Below are 26,886 nucleotides of genomic sequence, written 5' to 3'. Positions count from 1 at the left end.
TTAAAATCCAAGAGGGTGAGTCACTCTCTAATTGCACTGTTCTGTTGCAGTGGCATTGGGATATTTAATTGTCCCAAGGTTTTTTAGGCCAACTGGGTATAATTTCAGTGGGGACAGCATTATTTTCCTCCAGTGGGTGGCTAATTAACATAGAGACAATTCTAAAGTGCAGGGAAGAAGCTGTGATTAAACTGTAAGCTACCAGGTTTGTAATTTCAATGAACAGCAGCCTGCCTGAAAAGGTGTCTAGTTGTCACTGTGATATCCTGGACATAAATCCTGATCTTACTGTTCTATTCGGTAATGTGGGTGGACAGTGGGCACGCACAGACATCAATGTCAGCTGGTTGAATTTGATTCAATCGGCATTTTCTTTGGAATGTTTTAGCAGGTCTAGCGCCAATTCGATTTGCGTTCATAGCTCTTAGGCTACTTGATTTACTTGGGTATATTTTTAGTAATTATTGATAAATCCATATTTACTAGTATAGACAATTTGAGCACAAAGTTAATATCTTTATTATTCTGAGTAGCATATGTATCAATGTAGTCTCTTGGAATCATCTTTGAGTATAACATAGTTTGGAGAATAATAATCTGTTTAATAATATCCCCATAGTAATCGTAAATGTAGTTTTGTGTTCATAACATTTAACATTTAAGGATGACGATCTTAGATGTTCGCCTTTCGAGTCGCTATCTCCGACGTAAGTAAATGGTTAACTGAAGGAGGTGCTTTCAATTCCGTTATATTTCTGCGCGATGACGTTGCACATTCGTTTTACTCGCCAGTCCTTCCACAACTACAGTAAAGAATCCGACTCTCGTCAGCAGCCCAAGACTCACAACAGCGAGACAAACCTTTAGAAAATGGGCAACTGTCAAGTGAGTACCATGCTTGTTTTTTTTACGCACCAAACGTAGGCCTATGCGCATACTGAAATTGCGGCTAGAAATGCGAATGAAATGTTCAAATTTAGGCCCTACTCTATGGTCAGAAAAAAACATCTCGAAGATGTGGAGAAAAAACGTAGTAAATTAACGCATATCTATTGAAAAGTATAGGCCTAAAAATACGTTGAATACATTTTTACAATTGCTGTGTAAATGTTTAATTGTAAGGGATGTGGACATCTTCATCAAAACGATTATCCAAACGACATTCCACACTAATCTCAAATACAAATCTCGCGTAATTTGGTCAACTGCTTGCAGAATGTGGCCACGGGAGATTTACACACTACCACAATTGAATGCGGGGTTATGTATCACTTTCTGAGGTTGATTTAAAATGTTTAAAAAATCCACAAAGCCCTTGACATGTCACACATGCGACTCATGTGACAGTGAGGCAGAGGAAGTCGCCACTGCGGAATTCGTCACAATCCCGTTAGATTAATGTAGGCCTAAACAATGAGTGAATCCGAGTGGAAGGCTATGGGTGGGATTAGGGCGGTGAGTGTGTTTCCATTGTCCTCTCAATTTCGCCTATGGGGCGCTACGTCCTTCTACTTTGTTTGGTTAAAACACGGCAGCGGCCAAATTCCTGAGCCAGTGCATTTCATGCCATTGCGTTCTCCCCCTCCCATGTCATGTTACATTCTAAAAGGCTTACGGCAGTTTTATTACATATGTGAACAATTGATTCAAAACTTTTATAAAGCTATTCGGATGTCCAATCTTTTGTTGATTTGAGGGGTGGCAGACATATGATGACTCCTATGAAGAACTAGGCTAAGGGAAAGCAGAAATTACAATAGATTAGGCCTACTAAGTGTGTGTTTAAAAAAAAAACACACAACATTGAGATACAATGGTGATGGTTGTGTTGATATTAGCATTTTATTGTCTCGTTTATGTCATAACAAAAACAAATGGTTAATTTCAGCCCACTATCGTGCCATATGAGGAGTTTGATGTTATGGCTGATATAAAGGCCATACGCAAAGCCTGTAAAGGCTTGGGTAAGTTGCGATCTTTTTAGTTAATTTATAATTATGGCATTCCAGGGATGCTTCTACTCCGTGAGTGAGAGATTGACAGACCGTTCCAAACAATGTGTGTTTACTTATAAGTAACATATCTGTGCAAATGCTTTTTTAAAGGTGCAGTATGGCACCAGTTTATTTAATTGATTGTGTCCTGTTGTGCAGGCACTGATGAACAAGCCATCATTGACATACTGGCTAACCGCTGTGCAGCCCAGCGGATGGAAATTAAACAAGCCTATTTTGATAAATATGACGATGTGAGTATCAAACACATTTTTATTAAAAGTAGAAGAATCTGACCATTGCACCGGTTCCAATCCAAGTGCCAATGCCATTTAGCAAACTCCAGGCGGTGCTATGGTCAGATGACATGAAAATAGAGGTCTTTGGTCACACATACCAGTCGTGGGTTTGGTGTTGAAAAAGCAATGCATGTGCAGAAAAGAGCCTCATACCTACTGTAAAATATGGTGGTGGATCTCTGATGTTATGAGGCTACTTTGCTTCCACTTGTGCTGATGCCTATGTTAAGGTCTAAGACATTTTGAAGTACAAGGACATTTTAGCCCAAAACCTGGTCGCCTCTACCAGGAGGCTGAAACTTTGCTGCAAGTGGATCTACCAGCAAGACAACCACCCCAAGCACACATCAAAATCCACAAAGAAATTGTTAATTGACCACAAAATCAACATTTTGCCTTGGTCTTGGACTTGAACCCCACTGAAAACTTGTGGTTTGAATTGAAGAGGGCAGTCCATAAACACAGATGAAGGATATCAAGGATCTGGAAAGATTCTGTATTAAAGAATGGTCAGAGACCCCCCCCCCCCCCCCCCCCAATGTGTTCTACAATCTCTCTTTTGCTTTCTCTCTTTCTCTGGAGAAGGAGTTGGTGGATGTGCTGAAGAGTGAGCTGGGGGGGAACTTTGAGAATGCCGTCCTGGCCATGCTGGACCCTCCAGTCGTCTATGCAGTGAAGGAGCTCAGGAGGGCCATGAAGGGAGCAGGCACTGATGAGGATACTCTGGTGGAGATTCTGTGCACTGCCACAAACGCTGTACGGTTTCAGTTTCATTCTGAATAGAATCCTATAAGTCATGGGAAATAGAAAATGCTGTTCAAGATTTAAAAACATAACGGTCTGCTTAAGATTGATTTTTCGCTCTTTCCCAACAGGATATTCACATGTTCAAAGAATGCTACTTTCAGGGTAAGTATCAATTTCATCCTCACGCTGCACCTTAAAGCTGGCATCCTTATTAATGGTGAAACAGCCACATCCAGCCAGTACCAATGCTACCCCTCACTCAATCAAGTTGTCTTTTTACGTAATTATTTCAGAACAGAATACTTACCAGGGTTGTGAACGCAGGAGGACACTCATTGGGCTCCAGTTAATAGTTGGCATAACTTGAGAGACCCATAAGGCTTTGTAGCATACAGGTCACATGATCAAAATCTAGAACAGTGACTAAAGTTCTAAAGCAGGCGGTACCTGCTGTACTAGGCGGTGATACAGCCTGACAGGGTGCTCTCAATGCTGCGTCTGTAGACGTTTGTGAGACCAAGCTGTCCGTGTGAATGGACCCTTTTAGGTTGCCAGTGGCGTGCACACCGAGGAACTTGAAGCTTTTGAACCTCTACTGTGGCCACGTCTACGTGGATGGGGGCGTGCTCTCACTTTTGTCTCCAGTAGTCCACGAGCAGCTCCTTTGTTTTTGTTGACGTTGAGGGAGAAGTCATTTTCCTGGCACCACTCCGGTTAGGACTCTCCCCACCTCCCTGTAGGCAGTCTCTTCATTGTTGGTAATCAGGCCTACCACTGTTGTGTTGTCAGACAATTTTGATGATTGAGTTGGAGACGTGCGTAGCCACACAGTCCTGGGAGTACAGGAGTGGGCTGAGCACGAACCCGTGTGGGGTCCCCGTGTTTAGGATCAGCGTGGCAGAGGTGTTGTTGCTTACCTTAACCACTTTGGGTCGGCCCGTCAGGAAGTCCAGAACCTAGTTGAGTTTCAGTCGCAGGGTACCTAGCTTAGTGATGAGCTTTGAGGGCACTATAGTGTTGGAGGCTGAGCCGTAGTCCATAAACAGCATTCGCAAACTCTGCCATCTAAGCCAGGTTTTTGGGTTTGGACACGTTCTAACTGAATCAGGGCCATTCTGTTTCCATCCTGCCCATCCTGTTGTTTTCTGTGCTGCTGATTCACTTTTGATTAGGGTTGTGATTAAAAAAATATATATATAAATAAACAAGAAAACACACCGTAAAAAAAAAAAAAGAACACTCATAAAGACAATGTGTTTTTTTTTTACCACAATCCTGAATCAGAAGTTAATCAGCAGTACAGAAAACCACAACAGGTTGGGAAGAATCTTAACAGAATGACACCCCCTTCCACAATGACTCAAATAGAATGACATCAGCAGTTATATAAATAACAAGGGAACTCCCATTCCTCTGCCCTTAATCTCATATTATCTCTGTCTGTCTGTCTGTCTGTGTGACTTCTCTAGTGCATGAACGGGACCTGGAATCAGATGTCGAAGGGGACACTAGTGGAGATGTGAGAAACCTGCTCACTGCTCTTTTACAGGTAAGTGGCCCCATGGTTTCACTCTTGGATTCTTGCCATGTAACACAATTAGATTTCTTTGGACTGAAATCGAGCTCCCTCTGCCTGACCTCTCTCTTAACCCTAAGTCTCTCTCCCTCGGTCTCTCTCTCTTTCTCTCTCACACACACACACAAACACACACACATTGGCTGTCTGCCTGCTTTTCCAATGTCCTTTCATTAGTAAAATGGAGGCCAGATACAATATCCTGAGCCAGACAGAAAGGCTACATTTCATCTCACCACAGAAGTCAGTGAAAGCTTTCTGTTCTAGGGCACCAGAGATGAGACTTACGATGTGGATGAGGGTCTGGCTGAAGCAGATGCCACCGCCCTGTTTGAGGTATGGAGAAGTGCATTCAAGAAACCACAATATCAAGAAGTGGATTTACCTGTTTCATTTAAATCATATTTACTATTTAGGCTGGTGAGGGATGTTTTGGGACGGATGAATCCACTTTCAGCTTCGTCCTGGCCAACCGAAACTACCTTCAGCTACAGGCCACCTTCAAGGTGTATGAGCAGGTGGGTCTGCTATTAGCAGCCTATGTCTGTTCACACAAGCTGAAACGAGTGCCTTGAATATTTATAGATATAAATGGTTATACTTCAATGTATTTTATTTAGAACCTGTGGTAAGTCTATTTAATTGGAAGCACATCGGGCTCCTTTTGCTGTAGCTATCCTCTGTACCAGTGTTTATGCTTATATTCATTCCCTCCCTGCTTTCCACAGCTCTCTGGAACAGAAATTCTGGATGCCATTGATAATGAGGTCTCTGGGACACTGAAGGACTGTTACATCACACTTGGTATGTATACAAGTTGGCGTATGTGTGTTTGTGTGTGGGTGCAGAGATCTGAGGCCAGAGACACCGAAGGGATGCATGTGACTTCAGTAAAGTGGGTATTACTCAGTATTTAGTTGGTTGTGTGGGTGGCTGTTCAGAATTTCCTCTAGCTAGCCTGCGTTTGTTCAAAATGTCAAATGGTGTTTTACAATACAGGCCTATAAACCAGTAACGAATTAGAAGTAACTGACAGTATATTTGAATGCCTTTTTGATTTTCTATTTTCAGTGAGGGTTGCTAAAAACCCTCAGCTGTATTTCGCCCGGCGACTGAATGAAGCCATGAAAGGAGCAGGCACTGATGAGGACACCCTCATCCGCATCCTTGTATGCCGCTCTGAGGTACGGTAACCTATGGATCCAAACTCTCAGACCCAAGAACCATGCTAAGGTTCTGTCAATCAGACACCAAATCATTTGTGACCACTTGCATTGTGATTGCATGCATTTAAGTGATTTTTTTGAATAGTTTCTGTTATGGACACGCGATCATTTCTGCATAGCACATTTATAAAACCGGGGAAGGCTATGCTATCAAGCAAGGCTATACTAACTTTGTGGACTACCATGGCAACACTTGAAGGCATTATAAACTCAGCAAAAAAAGAAACGTCCTCTCACTGTCAACTGCGTTTATTTTCTGCAAACTAACATGTGTAAATATTTGTATGAACATAACAAGATTCAACAACTGAGACACAAACTGAACAAGTTCCATAGACATGTGACTAACAGAAATGGGTCCCTGAACAGAGGAGCGGGGGTCAAAATCAAAAGTAACAGTCAGTATTTGGTGTGGCCACCAGCTGCATTAAGTACAGCAGTGCATCTCCTCCTCATGGACCACCATATTTGCCAGTTCTTGCTGTGAGATGTTACCCCACTCTTCCACTAAGGCACCTGCAAGTTCCCAGACATTTCTGGGGGGAATGGCCCTAGCCCTTACCCTATGATCCAACAGGTCCCAGACCTGCTCAATGGGATTGAGGTCCGGGCTCTTCGCTGGCCATGGCAGAACACTGACATTCCTGTCTTGCAGGAAATCACGCACAGCACGAGCAGTATGGCTGGTGGCATTGTCATGCTGGAGGGTCATGTCAGGATGAGCCTGCAGGAAGGGTACCACAATCGGAAGGAGGATGTCTTCCCTGTAACACACAGCATTGAGGTTGCCTGCAATGACAACAAGCTCAGTCCGATGATGTTGTGACACACCACCGCAGACCATGACGGACCCTCCACCTCCAAATTGATCCCGCTCCAGAGTACAGGCCTCTGTGTAACGCTCATTCCTTTGACGATAAACGCGAATCCGACCATCACACTAGGTGAGACACAACCGTGACTCGTTAGAGAAGAGCACTTTTTGCCAGGCCTGTCTGGTCGACGACGGTGGGTTTGTGCCCATAGGCGACGTTGATGCCGGTGTTGTCTGGTGAGGACCTGCCTTACAACAGGCATACAAGCCCTCAGTCCAGCCTCTCTCAGCCTATTGCGGACAGTCTGAGCACTGATGGAGGGATTGTGCGTTCCTGGTGTAACTCAGGTAGTTGTTGTTGCCATCCTGTACCTGTCCCGCAGGTGTGATGTTCGAATGTACTGATCCTGTGCAGGTGTTGTTACACATGGTCTGCCACTGCGAGGACGATCAGCTGTCCGTCCTGTCTCCCTGTAGCGCTGTCTTAGGCGTCTCACAGTACGGACATTGCAATGTATTGCCATGGCCACATCTTGCAGCATGCCTAAGGCACGTTCACCCAGATGAGCAGGGACCCTGGGCATCTTTCTTTTGGTGTTTTTCAGAGTCAGTAGAAAGGCTTCTTTAGTGTCGTAAGTTTTCATAACTGTGACCTTAATTGCCTACCGTCTGTAAGCTGTTAGTGTCTTAACGACCGTTCCACAGATGCATGTTCATTAATTGTTTTTCATTGAACAAGCATGGGAAAGTGTTTAAACTCTTTAAAATGAAGATCTGTGAAGTTATTTCGATTTTTACGAATTATCTTTGAAAGACAGCGTCCTGAAAAAGGGACGTTTATTTTTTTGCTGAGTTTACATGGCTCAGGGAATTGTGTAATCATATAAGAAAATGCCCCTTTTTTAGACTACTTGACTTGGTATCTAAAAGCAGACAAATGTCAGCTAAAGAGGTATGTGTTTTCTGTTCAACAGTACGACCTGGAGACCATTAAAGACATGTACCTGGAGAAGTATGACATGTCCCTGAAGGAAGCCATCAAATCTGAGTGTGGTGGAGACTTCAAACGTCTCCTGCTGGCTATCTGCCATTGAGAGAGCGGCGAGAGAGCAGAGTGCCTAAAAGGGACCGAGGGTGCTGCTGCTCACTCCTGGACAAATTAACACTACTTACAATCGGTCCTACTGTCCTCAAACATGCGACATTCTCGGATAGGGCAGGGGGTGGAACTGGAGATAGCTCAAATCCAGCTGGTTCTGTTCTCCTGATTTGGCATTGATGTCTAGGTTCCCTACAAAAGTGTTATCAATATGTGGCTGCTATATTTGATCTACTTATCTAAAGGCAGTTGGATGCTCAGAACATACCATGTTGTGTGATTGGTTTTGATCGAGAGGAGTGCCAAGACTAGAGACTTACCTTAGACCAGCGCTCCACATTACCAGTGAAACTTAGTAGCCCTAGTCCTTGAAATTCTGTTTACTATGTACTGTTGTGTGACTAGATCTCACATTCCTAAATTCTCTTTTCTGCAGTTAAATTGAAGTTCAGTAGGATCAGGTGGTTCAGTGCTTGGTAGGAAGGTCAGTCTGCACACAAAAAGGCATTTGTAGGAACTGGGACAGGGTGTTGCTGGAAGATTATGGTTATGCATTGTATTGGACGTATCTGTCTTATACAGATGAGACCTATTCCATTGAGCAGTGATCATATTTTTGAGCTTGCATTTAAAATGATCAGCAAACATTTCGTCCATGCTTAGTGAGACACCAATTTGGATTTGATCTATCCAGTGCCAGTACCTTCCACCCCAAACTCCATCTTCAGTATTAACAAGTGTTTATAAACTGTTAGCTAGCTAGTTATGTGCAATCTGTCCATCTACCTTGAAGTTATAACTTAAATGAAGGAGAAATGAAAGTGTCCTTATGAAGCAATGGTATTTTATATGACATGAATCAATGCATATATAATATTGATATTATTTTAAAATAACACTACCACTCCAAAGATAAGTACATTGTAATTCTACTGTCTGATTAATCTTCACGGTGTCAGTCAAAAACAGTTAGTTTAAATTAAATAACTATGTATTGACTTCATGCTTCAATATGTTGCAAGGGAAACTGCTGTGACAATTCTTCTAACACCTCATAAAATGTTTGTATTGCAAGACTAACACTAAAACTATTAACTGCATTAAGACTGCAGTATTATATATCATTCAAATGTGTTTAAAGATTTACTGTATACACAAGAAGGTATTTGAAAAGGTCTCGGAAGGTATTTGAGAAAAGATTTAGACTTGTACCTATGAAGTATCTAAACTCTTTGAATAGCATGGTCTAAAATGTTACGACCACTGTCACTTCTGTGTCCCATAATGGCAGCAGTATTTTTAACATATTCCTATATTAGGAATTAGGTCATATTAGAAAGTAATCTCAGCTGAATAACTTGAGATATTTGTAACATTTTATAGTGCTGGTTAGGCTACTATGAATTCCATGCAAGAGAGGATAATGTCAACAGGTTTCAGACCGCACACCTGCCCTTATGAAAGGATATGGAATAGGGACCAATATTTGCCTCTGTATCAGCAAAATATTACATGCAAATTACAGAATAAAATTGATCTAAAATTATTTTTTATTTTTTTGTGAACATGGGTCTGTTTATGGAATCATATTTTACTGTACCTATTCAATGTTTATTGGCCTAGATATAGGGATACATAAATATCATTAGTGTAAATGGGGAAATGTTACAATCACTGCAAAGTGCTCATGTTTCAAAGTTGATGTGATTTATAGACTGTACAGGGAAGACAACCTTAATATTCAACCTCCTGTCCTTCGAATACAGTTTGTTTCATGCTCTCTGTGATGAGTCTTTGGTCGTGTTCCCCTCCTTAGATGTTACATGCCACCTCATCGACTGTTCTGTCAGAGACCCGATTGCTATATTGTGGGTTGTGTTCCTCTGCTCAGAGCAATGACTGTATATGAATGGACAAAGCCATTGATCACGTGAAACCATTCATTCCTATGTGAAGACTGAAAAGCGCATTGAAGCCAAATGAAGTCAGTTAAGATGGCGTCTCATGGAGACATAAAATGCTCAGTTTAAGATATTCTAGGAAGTGACGTTGCATGCAAGCTCAGTGCTGCCCCCTCTCATTGAGTAACTCAAATTGAAGGCTGAATTGGGTACTGCAGACTGCAATTTGCAACTACATTATGCATATCTATTCTTCTGGGTGCGATTTTAATATAATCGGTTCAAGGACATACATCTTGTGTATTAGAAGTCATTATTGTTACCATGATTTTCTTCAACTTTGTATTTATGTATGCGAAGACTGACCACAAAAGATTGCCATTTTTCCATTCACTATAATGGGGATCCTGTTTTTCTGCTAACAGTGCCTGGAGTATCGCGGTCAGCCTTGATCTTCCGGGGCTTCATCAATGAGAGGGGGCAGTCGTTCTCTCCTGGGTGCAATTACCATGAAGCAATTACCATGAAAGTCCTGGACCAGATATAATGACGAGATTTCTATGTCTCCGCCCTAACAATGGGATTCGTTGTCCACAGAGCGGAACGGCGGGCTGTCAAGCTCCTGCCTACTCATCTATTTGAATACTTTTTTGAATATTCTATGTGTGTTGACGTCAACCACCTGTACTCAATGAAGAGTGAGATGCTATGCTATACTCATGAATATGCATAGGCCGTCTCGAATTTCAACAGGGACAACTCCAATATAAAATGTTTTTCTCAATGTTGCGGAGTCACGTGCATCACACTTATATCAGTAAACTCGAAACAACATTAAGAAACTTCTATTAGATCAAATGAGCCTCACGTATCAAAATAGCAATTCATTTTTATCCTGACTAAATTTGACACTCACTAGTTTCCCCGCATACAAAACGTCTCACTTGCTTAATAATTAATGATTTGCTTAACGTGGACAGATTTTGGGCGGAGTAAAACGCTCATGCTTCGCCTCTTCCTCTCTGTCTGGGTTTAGAGCAGGGGTGTCAAACTAATTCCATGGAGGGCCTAGTGTCTGCTGGGTTGCCTTTTTTCCTTTCAATTAAGATCTAGACAATCAGGTGAGGGGAGTTCCTTACTAATTAGTGACCTTAATTTATCAATCAAGTACACGGGAGGATCAAAAACCAGGAGACATTCAGCCTTCTGTGGAATTAGTTTTGACACATGTGGTTTATAGTTTTACCAAAGATAAGTTTAGAAACTCTATGGTTTTAGCCAGAGACAGAAGAGGAAGTGAGACAGCCCACACGCTGGTTTTTTTCTGGTTCAATGAAAGTCAATGAACTAAATCATATTTCACTTAGGGCCCCCAAAAGGCTAGGGCTAGCTCTGTCTACATGTGTGGGTAGGTAGACCTGTGAGCCACTGCAACCCCCATCATTGTTGCACATCCCTGAACTAAGTAAACCAGACCCAGCTGCTATTTCATTGGTGTCTATGGGAGACACACCCAGTTAAGTAGACCGGATCTGACACATTTATTTCAATTGTAAACGGCCTGAGTGAACCGTCTTTATTTATCCACCATCTTTGATTTTAGCCTTGCTAAATCGTAGTTGATCTCGCGAGTTTACATGAATGTCCGCTACCACATCTGGTAAATACGAGGATATCTCAACTATATACCTCAGTGATCTCAACGCAGCGGGACAAATATCTGTAAAAATGGGAAACTGCCAAGTAAGTACCGAAACCTACCATTGTTTTATAATTTTACAAAGATGTGATAAAATGAAGTAAAACCGGGGCAGGTCGATTGGAAATGATAGGCATTTGTGAATATTATCTAGGCTACTATGTAGGCCAATATGTTTTTTATTTGTTGGTCAATTATCATTGTAAAGTGGATTATAATGGATTATAATGTTATAACGCCATCAGAAAACTATTTTGAGTTTGTTTCCGACATTCCACACTGTACCACAACTGAATGTAGAATTATAATAGATTATGCCATTTTTATACAGATTGACACATTGTGTCAAATCTGTCACCGTGATTTATTAAATCCAAGTGCCCTACAAATTACAAACCAGCGCATGTGACAGGCCTGGGGAAACGCAGAGGAAGCAGCCACTCCTCTGCGGAATTCATCACAATCCCGTTTAGATTAACCTAAATAATGGACGAGTGAATCAGAGAGGAAGGGTACGGATGGGAGGCTATGGTGGGAGCAGAGCATGAGGGTGTTTCATAGAGATGGATAGAGGACTTATCTTTGCTAATATGGAGTCCGCGACATCATGGGCAACGCCATTGAGACTCTCTATTTTAAAGTAGTCAATATTCTTATTTTGTGTTTGAAAGAAGCATAAAACTAATATTGGGGATTGAACCAAGTCTGATGCGTTAAGTTATTGTTGCCACTAGGTGGCAGTGATATACCGGTAGCTTTAAACCATTTACTAACCATAGGCAACTAAATTTGAAGAATAATGCAATGTTGTGATCATTGGCTGATCACTCCCAACCCATAGGAATCCCCACCCAGTTGACTATTATAAGATGGTGAAAGCCCTCAATGGCACTGTCCGTGCTAAAACGGTTATGTCCATCTAGAGTCCTCTGTATTTTTCTATGGGGTGTTTCCATCGTCATGTCTCAGTTTCGGCTATGTGGCGCTGCGCCCATCTACTGTTTGATTAACACACATCCGCCGCCAAATTCCTGAGCCAGTGTGTTTCTTGCCATTTCAGTTCAATATATTCTCCCCTCCCCCATGTCATTTTACGTTGTTTCTAATGCTACAGTGTTATTACATAATACATACCTGAAAAGGCCTACTGATTTCAATGTTTTTAAACTAATGTGATGTTAAATAGTTTATTTCTTACTAGGATTGGAAGGGAGGGTAGACTAGACCAGGCTACTATATAAGGGAAATCATGCATCAAACTGCTCCTAAAACGTTTGTATTAAGGTGTTTTTTATTTATTTAAATGTGGCTATTAGCTCATATGTAGAGGATGCCATAACGATTATCTTTGTTAATTTAGCTCACAATCATGCCATGTGAGGACTTTGATGTTGCGGCTGACATAACAGCCTTAAGCAAAGCCTGCAAAGGCTTGGGTAAGTTGCAATATTTTTTGTTAATTTATAGCATTTCAGGGATGTTTCTGCTCAATGAGTGAGAGTTGAGTGTGTTTACTTACAATGAACAAATAGCTGTGCCCAAGCTATTTTAATGGCACAACATTGTGCCATAGTCCAAATAGGGCCTACGGGTGGTATTTGTGTTTTTTTTTAATGATTGTATTTTGTTGTACAGGCACTGATGAACAGGTCATCATTGACATACTTACTAACCGCTGTGCAGCCCAGCGCATGGAAATTAAACAGGCCTATTTTGACAAGTATAAGAATGTGAGTATTAAACTAATTAATTTTATAGTAAATGAAAAATGTACATCTTATACCGCACCAAGAAATATGTTGTTTTGCATAACCGAAATGTGTGGCTAATTTGAGGAAACCAGCCAACCACACCCATTTCTTTCTCTTTCTCTGGAGAAGGAGTTGGTGGATGTGCTGAAGAGTGAGCTGGGGGGGAACTTTGAGAATGCCGTCGTGGCCATGCTGGACCCTCCAGTCGTCTATGCAGTGAAGGAGCTCAGGAGGGCCATGAAGGGAGCAGGCACTGATGAGGATACTCTGGTGGAGATTCTGTGCACTGCCACAAACGCTGTACGCTTTCAGTTTCAAGATTAGAAGAAAAACGGTCTTCTTAATATGTATTTATTTCCCCTCATTCTCTTTTTTTTTCTTTTTTCCCCCCAACAGGATATTCACATGTTAAAAGAATGCTACTTTCAGGGTAAGTATCAATTTCGCCCTCACACTGCACCTTAAAGCTGGCATCCTTAATGGTGAAACAGCCACATCCAATTGAGATATGACATCAGCAAAGAAATGACTGCAAATAACACATTTTTTAAATCTCGGACATCATTGCACGTGTGATAGAGGAGCACAGTATGTACTGCGCATTTTGTTTTACCAAGAGTCATGCTCCTCAGCTCGGGAACAAAAACAATAACAACTGTAGTTGGGTAGCCAGTGGCACAGTTTCCCCCTACCGGGCATGACATCTTTGAAGGGACGACCTCATATTCATAATCTCCAGCACCACCCCAACATCGACATATGTGAAAAGACAAGTGTTTCTGATGACATCATACGCAAACACTGACATCATCTGGTGTATGTCGTGATTTTAACCAACTATGAGTAGGCAAAGGTTACTTCACCAGTTACTTTATTAACCTTTTCCCGCTCATAGATGGCTAAAATCACATGATGCACACCAGATGACGTGGAAATCTGGTGTGCATCTTTTTCACTGCAAAACAGAGAAACTCACTGTTTTCACATGTGTTGATGTTGGTGGTGCTGGAGATGATGAATTATGAGCTGCCCAAGCTCCAGTGGATTACGCGCTGTCAAGCCATTATTAGAATGGTGAGGTTACGTGATGGCTAGTCGTTTTCTTTCCATGTCAATTTCCAACCGTCTACTAGGGGCAACGCGAGTGTCTTAACATCGAGTTGGCTCGCATCAAGCTAGGGTGTTGAGGATGGGCTAAACATCGTAAGATACAGCTCCGAACATTGCGGGTTCAATCCCTGTGCTAGGCACTCATTTTTGTAATTTTATTCTAACCCTGACCAACACCTTAACCCTAACCTTACCCACTTGGAATTAATGCCTAAACTTAACCCATGACCTTAACACTTACTCAGAATTCATGCCTAAACTTAACCCTCAAGGTTAGTTTCAGTTTTCCGTAGTTTGACTGATAAATACAGATGTAGGATCTTCATTTGAGCCAGTATAATACAACGGATAAATAATCCTGCAGCAACAGGAAATGTGAATTATTATGTGGATTATAAATCATGGAATTTGTTTTGTCATGGTCTGACATTTTTAAAATGGAAATTAAAAACTTTTGAAGCCTTTTAAAACCTTGAATACACTACACGTTAGCATTTCCTGCTGTGCAGGAAAATTCTCTGCAACAAAAGAGTGACCAACTTAAAACCCTACATCTGTAACAGATGGCAACACACTCCATAATCCGCCACACACTCTGTAATCTCTGTTTCCTGCAGTTACGGCAACTCTCTCTGTCTGCCTTAGAGGTTGTGTTGAATATAAGGTTGAAAATATATATGTTTTTCCCCATTAACTTAATCAAGTGTCTTTTTGCATGATTATTCATTATATGATATTTACTAAAGTTGACAAGGGCTAACAGGAAGAAGCCATGAAGTGAACCTAACTCATTTGGCTAGTTTAGGGCAAGAGTTCATAGTTTGCATGACCCGTAAAGTCCATAGGCTTGCCATCCCAACCACACTGGTCACCTTATTCTGCTCATCCTGTTGTTTTCTGCACTGCTGATTCTATTCTGATTTGGGATTGTGATTAAAAGGCATATCTTGTTGTTATGGGTGGGTTTTCCACCATGCCTATTCCCCTTTGGCTTAGATAGAATAATGATATCAGTTGTCATGACAACAAGGGAACACCTATTCCTCTGTGCTTCTCAATGTTACATCAGCCTTTAACAATATATTCCCAATTTTTCTGTTGCGTTCTCTCTTTGTTTCTCTGTGACTTCTCTAGTGCATGAACGGGACCTGGAATCAGATATCGAAGGGGACACTAGTGGAGATGTGAGAAACCTGCTCACTGCTCTTTTACAGGTAAGTGGCCCCATGGTTTCACTCTTGGACTCTTGACATGTAACACAATTCCCTTTCCTTCTTTGGACTGAAATCAAGCTCCCTCTGCCTGGCCTCTCTCTTAACCCTACGCCTCTCTCACTCACTCACTCACTCACTCACTCTCACACACACACACGTTGGCTGTCTGCCTGCCTGCATTTCCAATGTCCTTTCATTAGTAAAATGGAGGCCAGATACAATATCCTGAGCCAGACAGAAAGGCTACATTTCATCTCACCACAGAAGTCAATGAAAGCTTTCTGTTCTAGGGCACCAGAGATGAGAGTTACGATGTGGATGAGGGTCTGGCTGAAGCAGATGCCACCGCCCTGTTTGAGGTATGGCACGGAGAAGTGCATTCAAGAAACCATAATATCAAAAAGTAGATTTACCTGTTTCATTTAAATCATATTTACTATTTAGGCTGGTGAGGGATGTTTTGGGACGGATGAATCCACGTTCAACTTTATCCTGGCCAAAAGAAACTATCTGCAACTTCAGGCCACCTTCAAGGTGTATGAGCAGGTGGGTCCACTGTTAGCAGCCTGTATCTGTTATCAGTCTCCTTCTTTTGTACGCACAGAAGGCTCCATGTGATCTATCCTCTGTACTGCTGTGTATGCTTAGTGTTATGCTAACCCTGTTTCGTTTGTCCCAGCTCTCTGGAACGGAAATCCTGGATGCCATTGAGAATGAGGTCTCTGGGACACTGAAGGGCTGCTACATCACACTTGGTGTGTACACAACTTAAAAGCAGTACATTCAACTAGATTCAAAAGTTACTCACTTGAATACGATGTGTCAGGTGCTTTACAAATAGCTATCTTTATTTTGGTTGAGAAAATCAGTGTGTTTTAAGGAATTTTCTATTTTCAGTGAGGGTTGCTAAGAACCCTCAGCTTTATTTCGCCCGGCGACTGAATGAAGCCATGAAAGGAGCAGGCACTGATGAGGACACCCTCATCCGCATCGTCATATGCCGCTCTGAGGTAATGTATGGACATGCACTCTGACAGAGTCTTAGGATCGTGCTTTGTTCTATCAAAGACACCAAATACATTTGTGACTACTGACTACATTTCTGTTCAACAGTATGATCTGGAGACCATTAAAGACATGTACCTGGAGAAGTATGACATGTCCCTGAAGGAAGCCATCAAATCTGAGTGTGGTGGAGACTTCAAACGTCTCCTGCTGGCTGTCTGCCATTGAGGGAGTGAGAGGGAGGGAGAGATATAGAGAGGGAGGAGAGTGCCTAAAAGGGACCGAGGGTGCTGCTGCTCACTCGTGGACAAACTAACGCTACTTACAATCAGTCCTACTGTCCCCAATCATGCGACATTCTCGGATAGGGCAGGGGGTGGAACTGGAGATAGCTCAAATCCAGCTGGTTCTGTTCTCCTGATTTTTGCATTGATTTCTAGGTTCCCTGAGTATACTAAAGTCAGTTGTGTGCATGTGACATGATTAGTTTTGATCTTGAGGAGTGCTAGGACTAGAATGGAGACTTAACATACTATACTTTAGACCAACAATCCATTTTACCATTGGAACATATAGTGGCTCTAGTCCTTGAAGTTATCTCTAGATATCAAAGTTCCCAACATTCTCTTTGCTGCAGTGAAACTGGTTAAGTGAAGTTCAGTAGGATCAGGTGGTTCGGTGCTTGGTAGGAAGATCAGTCTGCACTCAAAAAGGCATTTGTAGGAACTGGGACAGGGTGTTGCTGGAAGATTACAGTAGAGCATTTTATTGAACTTATCAGACCTATGTCCAATGCAGCATGTACATTTGATAGGATCTGTAGTGCACAGATATGTGGCAGTTTATAAATCATTTCTATTTCAACATGACATGCATTGCTGATCAAACTGCATTGCCTTAGAGCAGTCATAAACACATCTTTTTGACCCACCTGATAACTTGTGTACAAATATGTAATGGTTCATATTTTTACCCTTGCAGTTTAAACGGGCAGCAAAACATTTGGTCCATGTTTAATGAGACGCTATATAGATTTGATCGATCCAGTGCCAGTATCTTCCACCCCAAACTCAATCTTCAGTATTAACGAGTGTTTAGAACTGTTAACTAGGGTATTAAAATATTACCTTTTTTTTATTTAGACGACAATATTATATATTCAATAAATGTGTTTACAGATATAGCTACAAAAAGGTGTTGGGGAAGGTATTTGAGGCAATGTCAGAAGGTATGTGTTCTTATGACAATATGAATAGTCAATTGTGTTGTGTCACAGCGGCTGTATTAACATATTAGGCTTTTGGTCATATTAGAAAGTCCTGTAATCTCAGCTGAATAACTTCAGATACCTGTATTTATAGCAATTTATAATGCTGACTACTGATGTGAATTCAATTCAAGAGAGGAAATGTTAACATGGTTTAGGCCATGCACACCTGCCCTTATGGAAAGATATGGAATAGGGACCAATATTTGCCTTTGTATCAGCCAAATAATGTGTTTGGTAACAAATAACCACATGACAATTACAGAATAAAATGTATGTTTATTAACATTTTTCTGTGTGTGTTTGTCTTTGAACATAGGCCTAATATAATCACAGTTTCAATTATTTATATAGTACCAGTCAAAAGTTTGGACACATCTACTCATTCAAGGGTTTTTCTTTATTTAAAAAAAAAACTATTTTCTACATTGTAGAATAATAGCAAAGACATCAAAACTCAGAAATAACACATATGGAATCATTTGTAACCAAAAAAGTATTACAAATAAAACATATTTTAGATTCTTCAAACTTGGCACCCTTTGTCTTGATGACAGCTTTGCACATTGTTGGCATTCTCTCAACCAGCTTCATGAACTCTTGAAGGAGTTCCTATATGCTGAGCACCTGTCGGCTGCTTTTTCTTCACTCTGTGGTCCAACTCATCCCAAACCATCTCAATTGGGTTGAGGTCGGGTGATTATGGAGGCCAGGTCTGACGCATCACTCCATCACTGTCCTTCTTGGTCAAGTAGCCCTTATGCAGCCTGGAGGTGTGTTTCTTGATCATTGTCCAGCTGAAAGTCAAATGATAGTCCTACTTAGTGCAAACCAGATGGGATGGCGTATTGCTACAGAATGCTGTGGTAGACATGCTGGTTGAGTGCTATGAATTCAAAATAAATCACAGACAGTGTCACCAGCAAAGTACTATCACACCTCTTTCATGCTTCACGGTGGGAACCACACATGCGGAGCTCATCTGTTCACCTACTCTGCGTCTCACAAAGACACGGCGGTTGGAAGGAAGAGTGGACCAAAGCGCAGCGTGGAAAGTGTTCGTGATATTTATTTTCAAGAAACACTCAAACAAATAACAAATTCAAAAAACGAATGCAAACAGTTCCATCAGGCACAGACACTAAACAGAAAATAACACCCCACAAAACCCAAATGGAAAATCGCAACTTATATATGATCCCCAATCAGAGACAACGATAGACAGCTGCCTCTGATTGGGAATCACACTCGGCAAAAACAACAAAGAAATAGAAAACAGATATTCCCACCCGAGTCACACCCTGACCTAACCAAACATCGAGAATAAATAAGGCTCTCTAAGGTCAGGGCGTGACAGTACCCACTTCGGTGGCGCCTCCGGTGCAGGGATCGTCGCCGGGACCTCCGGACCGTAGATCGTCGCTGCAAGCTCTTGACTGGGGACCGTCGCTGGAGGCTCCGGACTGGGGACCGACGCTGGGACCTCCGGTGCAGGGATCGTCGCTGGGACCTCCAGTGCAGGGATCGTCGCCGGGACCTCCGGACCGTAGATCGTCGCTGCAAGCTCTTGACTGGGGACCGTCGCTGGAGGCTCCGGACTGGGGACCGACGCTGGAGGCTCCGGACTGGGGACCGACGCTGGGACCTCCGGTGCAGGGATCGTCGCTGGGACCTCCGGTGCAGGGATCGTCGCCGGGACCTCCGGACCGTAGATCGTCGCTGCAAGCTCTTGACTGGGGACCGTCGCTGGAGGCTCCGGACTGGGGACCGACGCTGGAGGCTCCGGACTGGGGACCGACGCTGGAGGCTCCGGACTGGGGACCGACGCTGGGACCTCCGGTGCAGGGATCGTCGCTGGGACCTCCGGTGCAGGGATCGTCGCCGGGACCTCCGGACCGTAGATCGTCGCTGCAAGCTCTTGACTGGGGACCGTCGCTGGAGGCTCCGTGCCATCGATCATCACTACAGGCTCCGGAACATGGATCATCACTAGAGTCTTCGTACGTGGAGCCGGAACAGGTCTCACCGGACTGAGGAGACGCACTGGAAGCCTGGTTCGCGGAGCTGCCACAGGGCTTACCACGCTGGTGAGACATACTGGAGGCCTGGTACGTGGTACCGGAACAGGTCTCAACGGACTGGGGAGATCCACTAGAAGCCTGGTGCGTGGAGAAGGCACCAGAAACACTGGGCCGTGGAGGCGCACTGTAGGTCTCGAGCGTAGAGCTGGCACAACCCGTCCTGGCTGGATGCCCACTTCCGCCCGGCAAATGCGGTCTCACTGGAGACACCGTGCGCATCACCGCAAAACACGGTGCCTGACCAGTCACACGCTCCCCACGATAAGCATGGGGAGTTGGCTCAGGTCTAAACACGAACTCCGCCAATCTCCCCGTGCTTCTGTCGTTGAGCTAACTTCGTATAGTCGCCATTGCCTCCATCTGCTCCCTTGGACGGCGATGCACTTCTGTTGAGCTACTTCGTATAGTCGCCGTTGCACTCTCGCTGCCTCCATCTGCTCCCTTGGACGGCGATGCACTTCTGTTGAGGTAACTTCGTATAGTCGCCGTTGCACTCTCGCTGCCTCCATCTGCTCCCTTGGACGGCGATGCACTTCTGTTGAGGTAACTTTTCGTATCGTCGCCGTTGCCTCCATCTCGCTGCCTCCATCTGCTCCCTTGGACGGCGAGGCACTTCTGTTGAGGTAACTTTTCGTATCGTCACCGTTCCGCCTTCGCTGCCTCCATCTGCTCCATTGGATGGCGATACACTCGGCAAAAACAACAAAGGTTTTCCCACCCGAGTCACACCCTGACCTAACCAAACAGAGAATAAATAAGGATCTCTAAGGTCAGGGCGTGACAATAAGTCTATCTTCTGTATACCACCCCTACCTTGTCACAACACAACTGATTGGTTCAAACGCATTAAGAAGGAAAGAAATTCCACAAATGAACTTTTAACAAGGCGCATCTGTCAATTGATATGCAACGATGTCATCAAGGCAAAGGATGGCTACTTTGAAGATTCTCAAATATAAAATATATTTTGATTTGATTAACACTTTTTTTGGTTACTACATGATTCCATATGTGTTATTTCATAGTCTTATTTTACAATGTAGAAAATAGTACAACTAAAGAAAACCCCTGGAATGAGTAGGTGTGTCCAAACTTTTGACTGGCACTGTGTACATCATTAGTGTAGACTTGGCAATTTTACACTCAAACTCCCTAGGTGCTCATGTTTGTCATTGTCACAGGTCAAATAGCATTTTTCTGCCATCACCCCATTAAAATGGACATTTAAAATGGTTAAAGTAAGGGTTAAGTAAGGGTTATGATTAAGGTTAGAGTTAGGTTAAGGGTAGGGGTTAAGGTCAGGGTAGGGACGCTCCAAGGATCTTGGATAGCACTATACCCCTTTCCTTGTCTCTGACACCACTACAAAGAGACAGCAGCCCGCGTCACCTCCAATAGTGTATCCGTTTAAAAAAACGGTTATATAGCGACCACAAGCGGCTATTCAGGCTAGGTTACTACGAAGGATGCTCTTATCTGCTGAGACGCATGCATTGGACACCTGCATGACGAAACTACTATTTTGGAAAGAACTAACCTGCAAACTGCCAAACCTCGGTTTGTAGTGTTAAAATATCTAGAAGTAAAAGGTTTTTCAAGACGGTAAGGTCACAAAGGCTCATTAGTGGCTCTATTTTGCTGCCTAGTTTGCAGTCATTTGCATCCATCTTGAAAGGTTAATTATCGCGCATAAAGAAGAAGAAGAAGCATATTATAATGCGTTGACACAATACAACCAACGGTTTAAAGTCATATCTTTGTGCTAAAACATAGTAATTTTACAGATTTGTTTATATTAAAAACGCCTACGTAATACTGCTATAATAAGTAAATTATTACTGAAAGATCAAATGCATTGTCCTTTGTACGCAACTTTCAGTTGTAATAATTAACTGTGTAACTAATGAATAGTTAATAATAATGACTCACTGACAATGTAAAAGCCGATATTTTTACTGGTTTTACTACTTTTATGAATTTGAGCATCTGAGTAAATTTGACAAATCTCTAGGTAGGTGTATATGGGTAGGCATCTCTATGGAAACCTCAAGCGTGTGTGTGTGCGTGTGCGCGCGCGCGTGCACCAGACACATGCCTGGGGTCAAGGTTAGTGGAGGTTTAAAGTTATTACTCAGAGGGCATTTTATGTGTTATTTTAGAAAGTTATACCAAACAGTGCATTGCAACACTGGCCATGCCTTCTTCCCTATCTCCCTCCCAAGTAGAGACTAGAGATGTCCTCTGTGTGGCAACAGGAGCCGGTAGTGTACTCCCCCAGTGTAGAGATCGATTCCAGCACCGTGAGGAGGAAGACCCGGGTGGGTTCCTCACAGCACTGGCTAAAGCAGGAGCATGACCTGGAAGTTGTCAAGTGGGAGAGCATGACCTCTGGGGCAACTAGCGATGTGGAGCAGGACAACACACCCAGCAGTGCTGTATCCAGTAAGAATGCCTTAAGATGACTTTATTACCCATAATCCATGTATTGACCTAGATCCTCCAGTGGGTTGTGTGTATTTACACACTGGTGGCTGATATGTCCAATAATACTACTGTATTACTACTGTATAATAATACTTTGGTTCATTAATAATACATGTATGGCGTCAGTGTGCAGCTAGCTTCTATTTCTCACTGCTAATGTATCATGTTCCCAGGGGTGAAAGTAGACATAACAAAAATGTTTTATGGGCCTAATCATAGAATTACATATAGAATCCATATTAAATCATATCTGTTACACAGAACACCAAATGCAAGCGTCATTAGGCCAGAATGTATGCGTCCACTGCTGTCGTTGCGCATCTTCGTGTCGGCCACTCATCTTTGCCTTAGCAAAATGTTTTAAAAAACGTTGTCGAACCACATGGCATTTTGGAGCGTAGGCTGTACCACCCGTTTTAATGTCCATTCGCTAACTGTTCATGCCTCTGACATGCGGTAAAGATAACAAGTGGTGTAATAGTCTACAGTTTTCTTGACATTTTGTTTTAATGATTATGATATGCTCATGTTATACCGGTACGGCATACTACCACTGTTTATTTTTCCGGGACGCCGTACCGGACCGTACCACCTTATTTTCACCCCTGGGTGTTCCTCCAGCGGCCTCCCAGCCTGAGGGCAGCCTGCCTCCCCGGGTCATGCTGACCATCACCAAGCTGCAGTGCATGCTGGAAGGTAAACAGGAGCGCATTGCTGCCCTGGAGAGACAGGTGGAGGACCTGCAGCAGGACAGGAAGTTCCTCAGGAGCCAGATTGAGAACCTGACCAGCCAGCGCTCTGTCCCAACCTTCACTACCACCGCCACTTCAGCCGCTGAAGGTCAGTGCCCCCAGTCCTGAATGGTGCTGTTGTTACACTGGACTGGACAGTGGAATCTGTATGTATTATTTAAATGGGGATTTGCATGTTATCATAAGGACCTAAGGACCTCTATTTTATACTGTATCTCCATATAATGTAAGAAATAAGTGAAAGGTGGGAATAAAAGCGGATCACTCCGTCTTGTCTCATCACAGCACCTAAAGTGGGGAAGTCTCTGTATTCCGAACCCAAACCCCGGAAGAGAGAGAGGGTTGCATCCTCCAGCTCTTCCTTCAGTAATGAAAGTGGCTCAGAAATGTCTGTCTCCACCGTTATGTCCGGAGCCTCGAGCGACCACAAGAAGCGGAGACACCACAAGGACCGGAGGAGAGGAAAGAAAGGGAAAGACTACAGCAGGAAGAGAGGTATGCTAAAAAATGGTTTTCTTATCATGCCTATGAGTACTGTACAAGTTCGCTTTCAGCATCTGATCGATTTGTACTTTTCCCATTTTTTAAAATCCTTCTGCCCACAAATAATAAACAAATCCATCTGATAGTATTGACTCAGTTAGCCAGCAGCATACCACCCTGTATCTCACTGCTGGCTTGCCTCTGAAGCTAAGCAGGGTTGGTCCTAGTCGGTCGCTGGATAGAAGACCAGATGCTGCTGGAAGTGGTGTTGGAGGGCCAGTAGGAGGCACTTTTTCCTCTGTTCTAAATAACAATATCCCAGGGCAGTGATTGGGGACATTGCCCTGTGTATGGCGCCGTCTTTCGGATGGACGTTAAACGGGGGCCCTGAATGTCTGTGGTCACTCAAGATCATATGGCACTTATCGTAGGGGTGTTAACCCCGGTGTCCTGGCTAAATTCCCAATCTGGCCCTCAGACCATCATGGCCACTTATTCATCCCCAGCTTCCAATTGACTCATTCAACCTCCCCCTTCTTCCCTGTAACTACTCCCCAGGTCATTGCTGTTAATGTCAGTCAACTTACCTTGTAAAAATAGTTATTGTTTGAAAAGTATCAAAACGTCGGGAACTATATTCAACATTTAATCATATAATTGTTATAATAATGTTAGAATTAAATGTTCAGAATATGTTTTTATACTAAAATATTGATTTGAGAGATCAAGCCAAAGCCTTTTAGTGAAATGTAGTTGCAAATTAAAGCAGCAACTAAAAAGAGCAATTGGATTGTTTTTGACTGGATCCACGGAGACTGCATGCAATACCTATTTTCTTTAAGACAAAAGGGTAAGTTGTCTTCCTCAACATTGAACCATTTTTCAACTCTTCAATCCCCACATTCCAAATCAGTTTTCATACAGTTCAGCACTTCTCGCACCGACATACCATCTTCCCCTTCCTCAGTGTCTCTCTCTCTTCTCCTCAGCCACTGGCGTCCAGTACGTGATCCACCGCTACAAACAAGTCCTCTCGGCCTTCATCAAGAAGAAGAGCATGAGTGGCGCTTTCCGTCACTACGGCATCGACAGGAACACCATTGCCAACACGGCGTCCATCGCTGAGCTCTACCTGGCAGCCAAGGAAACCCTGCCGCTGGTGGGGATGTTCCGCCCACGAGAGGAGACCCTGGTGAGCTACGCCCAGAAGTGTGCCCTAGTCATTGAGACTGACGTGGCGCTAGCCAGGAAGATTGAGCAGATGAAAGCCACAGGGGAGCTCCTGCCCATCACTGTGAAAAAGGCTAGGGTCATGCACTCTGCTCACCAACAGCTAGGGGGCACCGCCGAGAGCCTGTTAATGGGCTGATGATGTAGCTAGGGGGCTTTGAGGGGTGAGTTGGACTGGAAGTGAAGAACAATTGTTTGACAGATTGGAGACATATTTAATTTAAAATTGGGGTCCTGGGTTGATATAATCACATGAGAAAGATTTCTCTGCCTCTATTTATTGCAATGTAACTATTAGTGTATCTAGAATGCCTTCTTTAAAAGTAATGATTGTTTTTCTATCGTTTTTTGATATCGTATGAATAAAAAATTCAACAGGTTTAAGCGGGGACATTTCACACATGTTCCCAGAAGACCATGTCTTTTTGCTTAGGAATTTTCCTCACTCAATAATTGCCATTCATTCATAGTGGTCTGTGCTGAACAAACACGGTACAAAACAAACACAGTACAGAACAAACATGGTACTGAACAGACACGGTAGCAGCTAGCCATAGCCACAGAATGGGGTTTCCCTGTAGCATACATGACTTACACCAGTAGAAGTAGTGACTTTTGTTGGACAGTGTTTTTCCCTGGAAGTATCCCTCTATATTTGACTTCATGTTGATAATAACTCATCTGAAGATTCCATGTTGCTGCCCTTTCCCTTGCAGACCCAAGGACAAATAGACAGTAAACTCATTGTGATGGTCAGAAATGACACATAGCTGAATGGTTATCTTCGACAGAGACTTGAAATATGTGATGAGAAACATCCACCAGATGGCACTGCACTCACTTCAATGGATGTTTACACCACTACTTCTGTACATTTTCCAGGAGTATTTTTCCAAAATGGTGGACACTATGTCTGCTTCCAGAGAGCACTTTGATATTATTTTATTTCTTGCACCTAAGTATTTATTTGGTTTGATATTTTGAAAACCACACAGTTGGTATGTGTATACTGATGCATTTGGAACATGCTGCCATTTTTAGGGCTGTGATTTACACATTTACTTAGCTTAGTAAAATATTGCGGTTTTTAGGTGTTTTAACTCACAACCTTCAGAATTTAGGAGAATAAAATAGAATACCTGCTATTAATTGATGGTGTGAACAAGCGTTGAACTACTGCTAGTCCTACCTAGGGATGGGATATCCAATGTACTGTTGTGAATTATAATTGCTAATATGGACAATTCTTCTGTTGACACTGGGCTATATTCACTTTTTGTTTCAAGTTTGTTCACTTATCTCTCAAACTATGATTCTTCAAAACATATTTTACTTCTTTGAATGGTTTGAGAAATAAAGCTTTTAGCAATGCTCTCGTGCAGTTTTGAATGTTCTTGGCTGTACCTCCTTGTATTTGTGACATCACATCAACATGATCTCATGACCAATCATTAGAGTTCTACAGTAGAGTACTCAGACCTGTGGGCTTTATTTGTATTTTTTATGTCCACATGTGCAATATCAAGCCCATTCCATACCATCACATGTGCTCACTTGTGTACTAATTTGTTTTCCCACCTTGTGGATAAGTTATGCACTTCATACTTGCTTAAGCTTTTCTGAGTCTTGAAGTGTTCCTTCAATGGGGGGCCATTTTGTTTGTTTGTCCTGTGACCAGAATAATCTGCAGTGCTTGCATGGACAGATTGGGTTGTTCGCTATTAGACATCCTTGGGCAATAGTAAGTGGCAGTGCATAGCCTTGCCATTGCCTACCCCGCTGTTTGCTATTCAATCTGAGTGACAAATGACCAGTGCAAAGCCATTACAGGGCTGCACCCGGGCTGTTTATCTTTGCGCGTGACTCACTGTCACTCTGATTCACACACGGGCCCTCCCTATCTCTCACTCACGTCCCCCTCAGTCCGTAATTCTGTCTGCCCTAAATCACCCCACCCCCTGTTTCACTCGCTGTCTCTCCTCCCAACCCGGTTGTATCAGTCCCAATTTCTTTCATTTTGTCTGTCTGTAGGCCTTGTGTTTCTTTCCTCTTCTTTTTATTTTGCCCATTTATTCTCTTGCCCTTTCAACCAACGCTCTTCCTTTTCACCTCTCTTTCTCTCTATCGCTCTCTCCTTCACTAACAATAGAGCTG

At 43.0% G+C, this 26,886-nt stretch overlaps 3 protein-coding genes across 5 annotated transcripts; all 3 read left to right on the top strand.

Moving 5' to 3' along the window:
* The first annotated feature begins 762 nt into the window (after positions 1 to 762).
* On the top strand, positions 763 to 9,301 carry LOC115130294 (annexin A13-like). Its single transcript, XM_029661282.2, has 11 exons — positions 763 to 885; positions 1,889 to 1,964; positions 2,154 to 2,248; positions 2,876 to 3,049; positions 3,169 to 3,202; positions 4,510 to 4,589; positions 4,884 to 4,952; positions 5,033 to 5,134; positions 5,345 to 5,420; positions 5,688 to 5,800; positions 7,631 to 9,301. Exons 1-11 carry the CDS (start codon positions 871 to 873, stop codon positions 7,748 to 7,750), a joined length of 954 nt encoding a protein of 317 aa, XP_029517142.1. The 5' UTR covers positions 763 to 870; the 3' UTR covers positions 7,751 to 9,301.
* A 1,778-nt stretch (positions 9,302 to 11,079) lies between these two features.
* On the top strand, positions 11,080 to 17,990 carry LOC115130292 (annexin A13-like). 2 transcript variants are annotated; one of them, XM_029661280.2, is made up of 11 exons: positions 11,080 to 11,399; positions 12,716 to 12,791; positions 12,991 to 13,085; positions 13,233 to 13,406; positions 13,503 to 13,536; positions 15,351 to 15,430; positions 15,721 to 15,789; positions 15,875 to 15,976; positions 16,110 to 16,185; positions 16,328 to 16,440; positions 16,544 to 17,990. In XM_029661280.2, the coding sequence occupies exons 1-11, from the start codon at positions 11,298 to 11,300 to the stop codon at positions 16,661 to 16,663; spliced, it is 1,041 nt and encodes a 346-aa protein (XP_029517140.1). In that variant the 5' UTR covers positions 11,080 to 11,297; the 3' UTR covers positions 16,664 to 17,990. The 2 variants fall into 2 exon arrangements, with proteins under 2 accessions (XP_029517140.1, XP_029517141.1); XM_029661281.2 differs by having other exon boundaries at positions 11,084 to 11,399; positions 13,236 to 13,406.
* Positions 17,991 to 21,231: 3,241 nt separating this feature from the next.
* zgc:174877 (uncharacterized protein LOC570025 homolog) lies at positions 21,232 to 26,102 on the top strand. Of its 2 annotated transcripts, XM_029662704.2 has the most exons (5): positions 21,232 to 21,385; positions 22,009 to 22,225; positions 22,889 to 23,107; positions 23,305 to 23,514; positions 24,492 to 26,102. In XM_029662704.2, exons 2-5 carry the CDS (start codon positions 22,018 to 22,020, stop codon positions 24,869 to 24,871), a joined length of 1,017 nt encoding a protein of 338 aa, XP_029518564.1. In that variant the 5' UTR covers positions 21,232 to 21,385; positions 22,009 to 22,017; the 3' UTR covers positions 24,872 to 26,102. The 2 variants fall into 2 exon arrangements, with proteins under 2 accessions (XP_029518564.1, XP_029518565.1); XM_029662705.2 differs by lacking the exon at positions 21,232 to 21,385 and having other exon boundaries at positions 21,848 to 22,225.
* Positions 26,103 to 26,886: the final 784 nt, after the last annotated feature.

Source organism: Oncorhynchus nerka, linkage group LG6 (assembly GCF_034236695.1).
Source record: "Oncorhynchus nerka isolate Pitt River linkage group LG6, Oner_Uvic_2.0, whole genome shotgun sequence".
NCBI lineage: Eukaryota > Metazoa > Chordata > Actinopteri > Salmoniformes > Salmonidae > Oncorhynchus > Oncorhynchus nerka.
Note: the sequence above shows the minus strand (reverse complement) of the source record. Positions and strands in the feature narration are given on the sequence as shown.

Coding starts and splice junctions, on each gene's coding strand:
- LOC115130294 (XM_029661282.2), top strand. Junction 3,050..3,168: donor TGTGCACTGCCACAAACGCT/GTACGGTTTCAG, acceptor CTTTCCCAACAG/GATATTCACATGTTCAAAGA. Junction 5,421..5,687: donor GGACTGTTACATCACACTTG/GTATGTATACAA, acceptor TTCTATTTTCAG/TGAGGGTTGCTAAAAACCCT.
- LOC115130292 (XM_029661280.2), top strand. CDS start 11,298: ATGTCCGCTACCACATCTGGTAAATACGAGGATATCTCAACTATATAC. Junction 11,400..12,715: donor TAAAAATGGGAAACTGCCAA/GTAAGTACCGAA, acceptor TTGTTAATTTAG/CTCACAATCATGCCATGTGA. Junction 12,792..12,990: donor CAAAGCCTGCAAAGGCTTGG/GTAAGTTGCAAT, acceptor TTTGTTGTACAG/GCACTGATGAACAGGTCATC.
- zgc:174877 (XM_029662704.2), top strand. CDS start 22,018: ATGTCCTCTGTGTGGCAACAGGAGCCGGTAGTGTACTCCCCCAGTGTA. Junction 22,226..22,888: donor ACCCAGCAGTGCTGTATCCA/GTAAGAATGCCT, acceptor GTGTTCCTCCAG/CGGCCTCCCAGCCTGAGGGC. Junction 23,515..24,491: donor AGACTACAGCAGGAAGAGAG/GTATGCTAAAAA, acceptor TCTTCTCCTCAG/CCACTGGCGTCCAGTACGTG.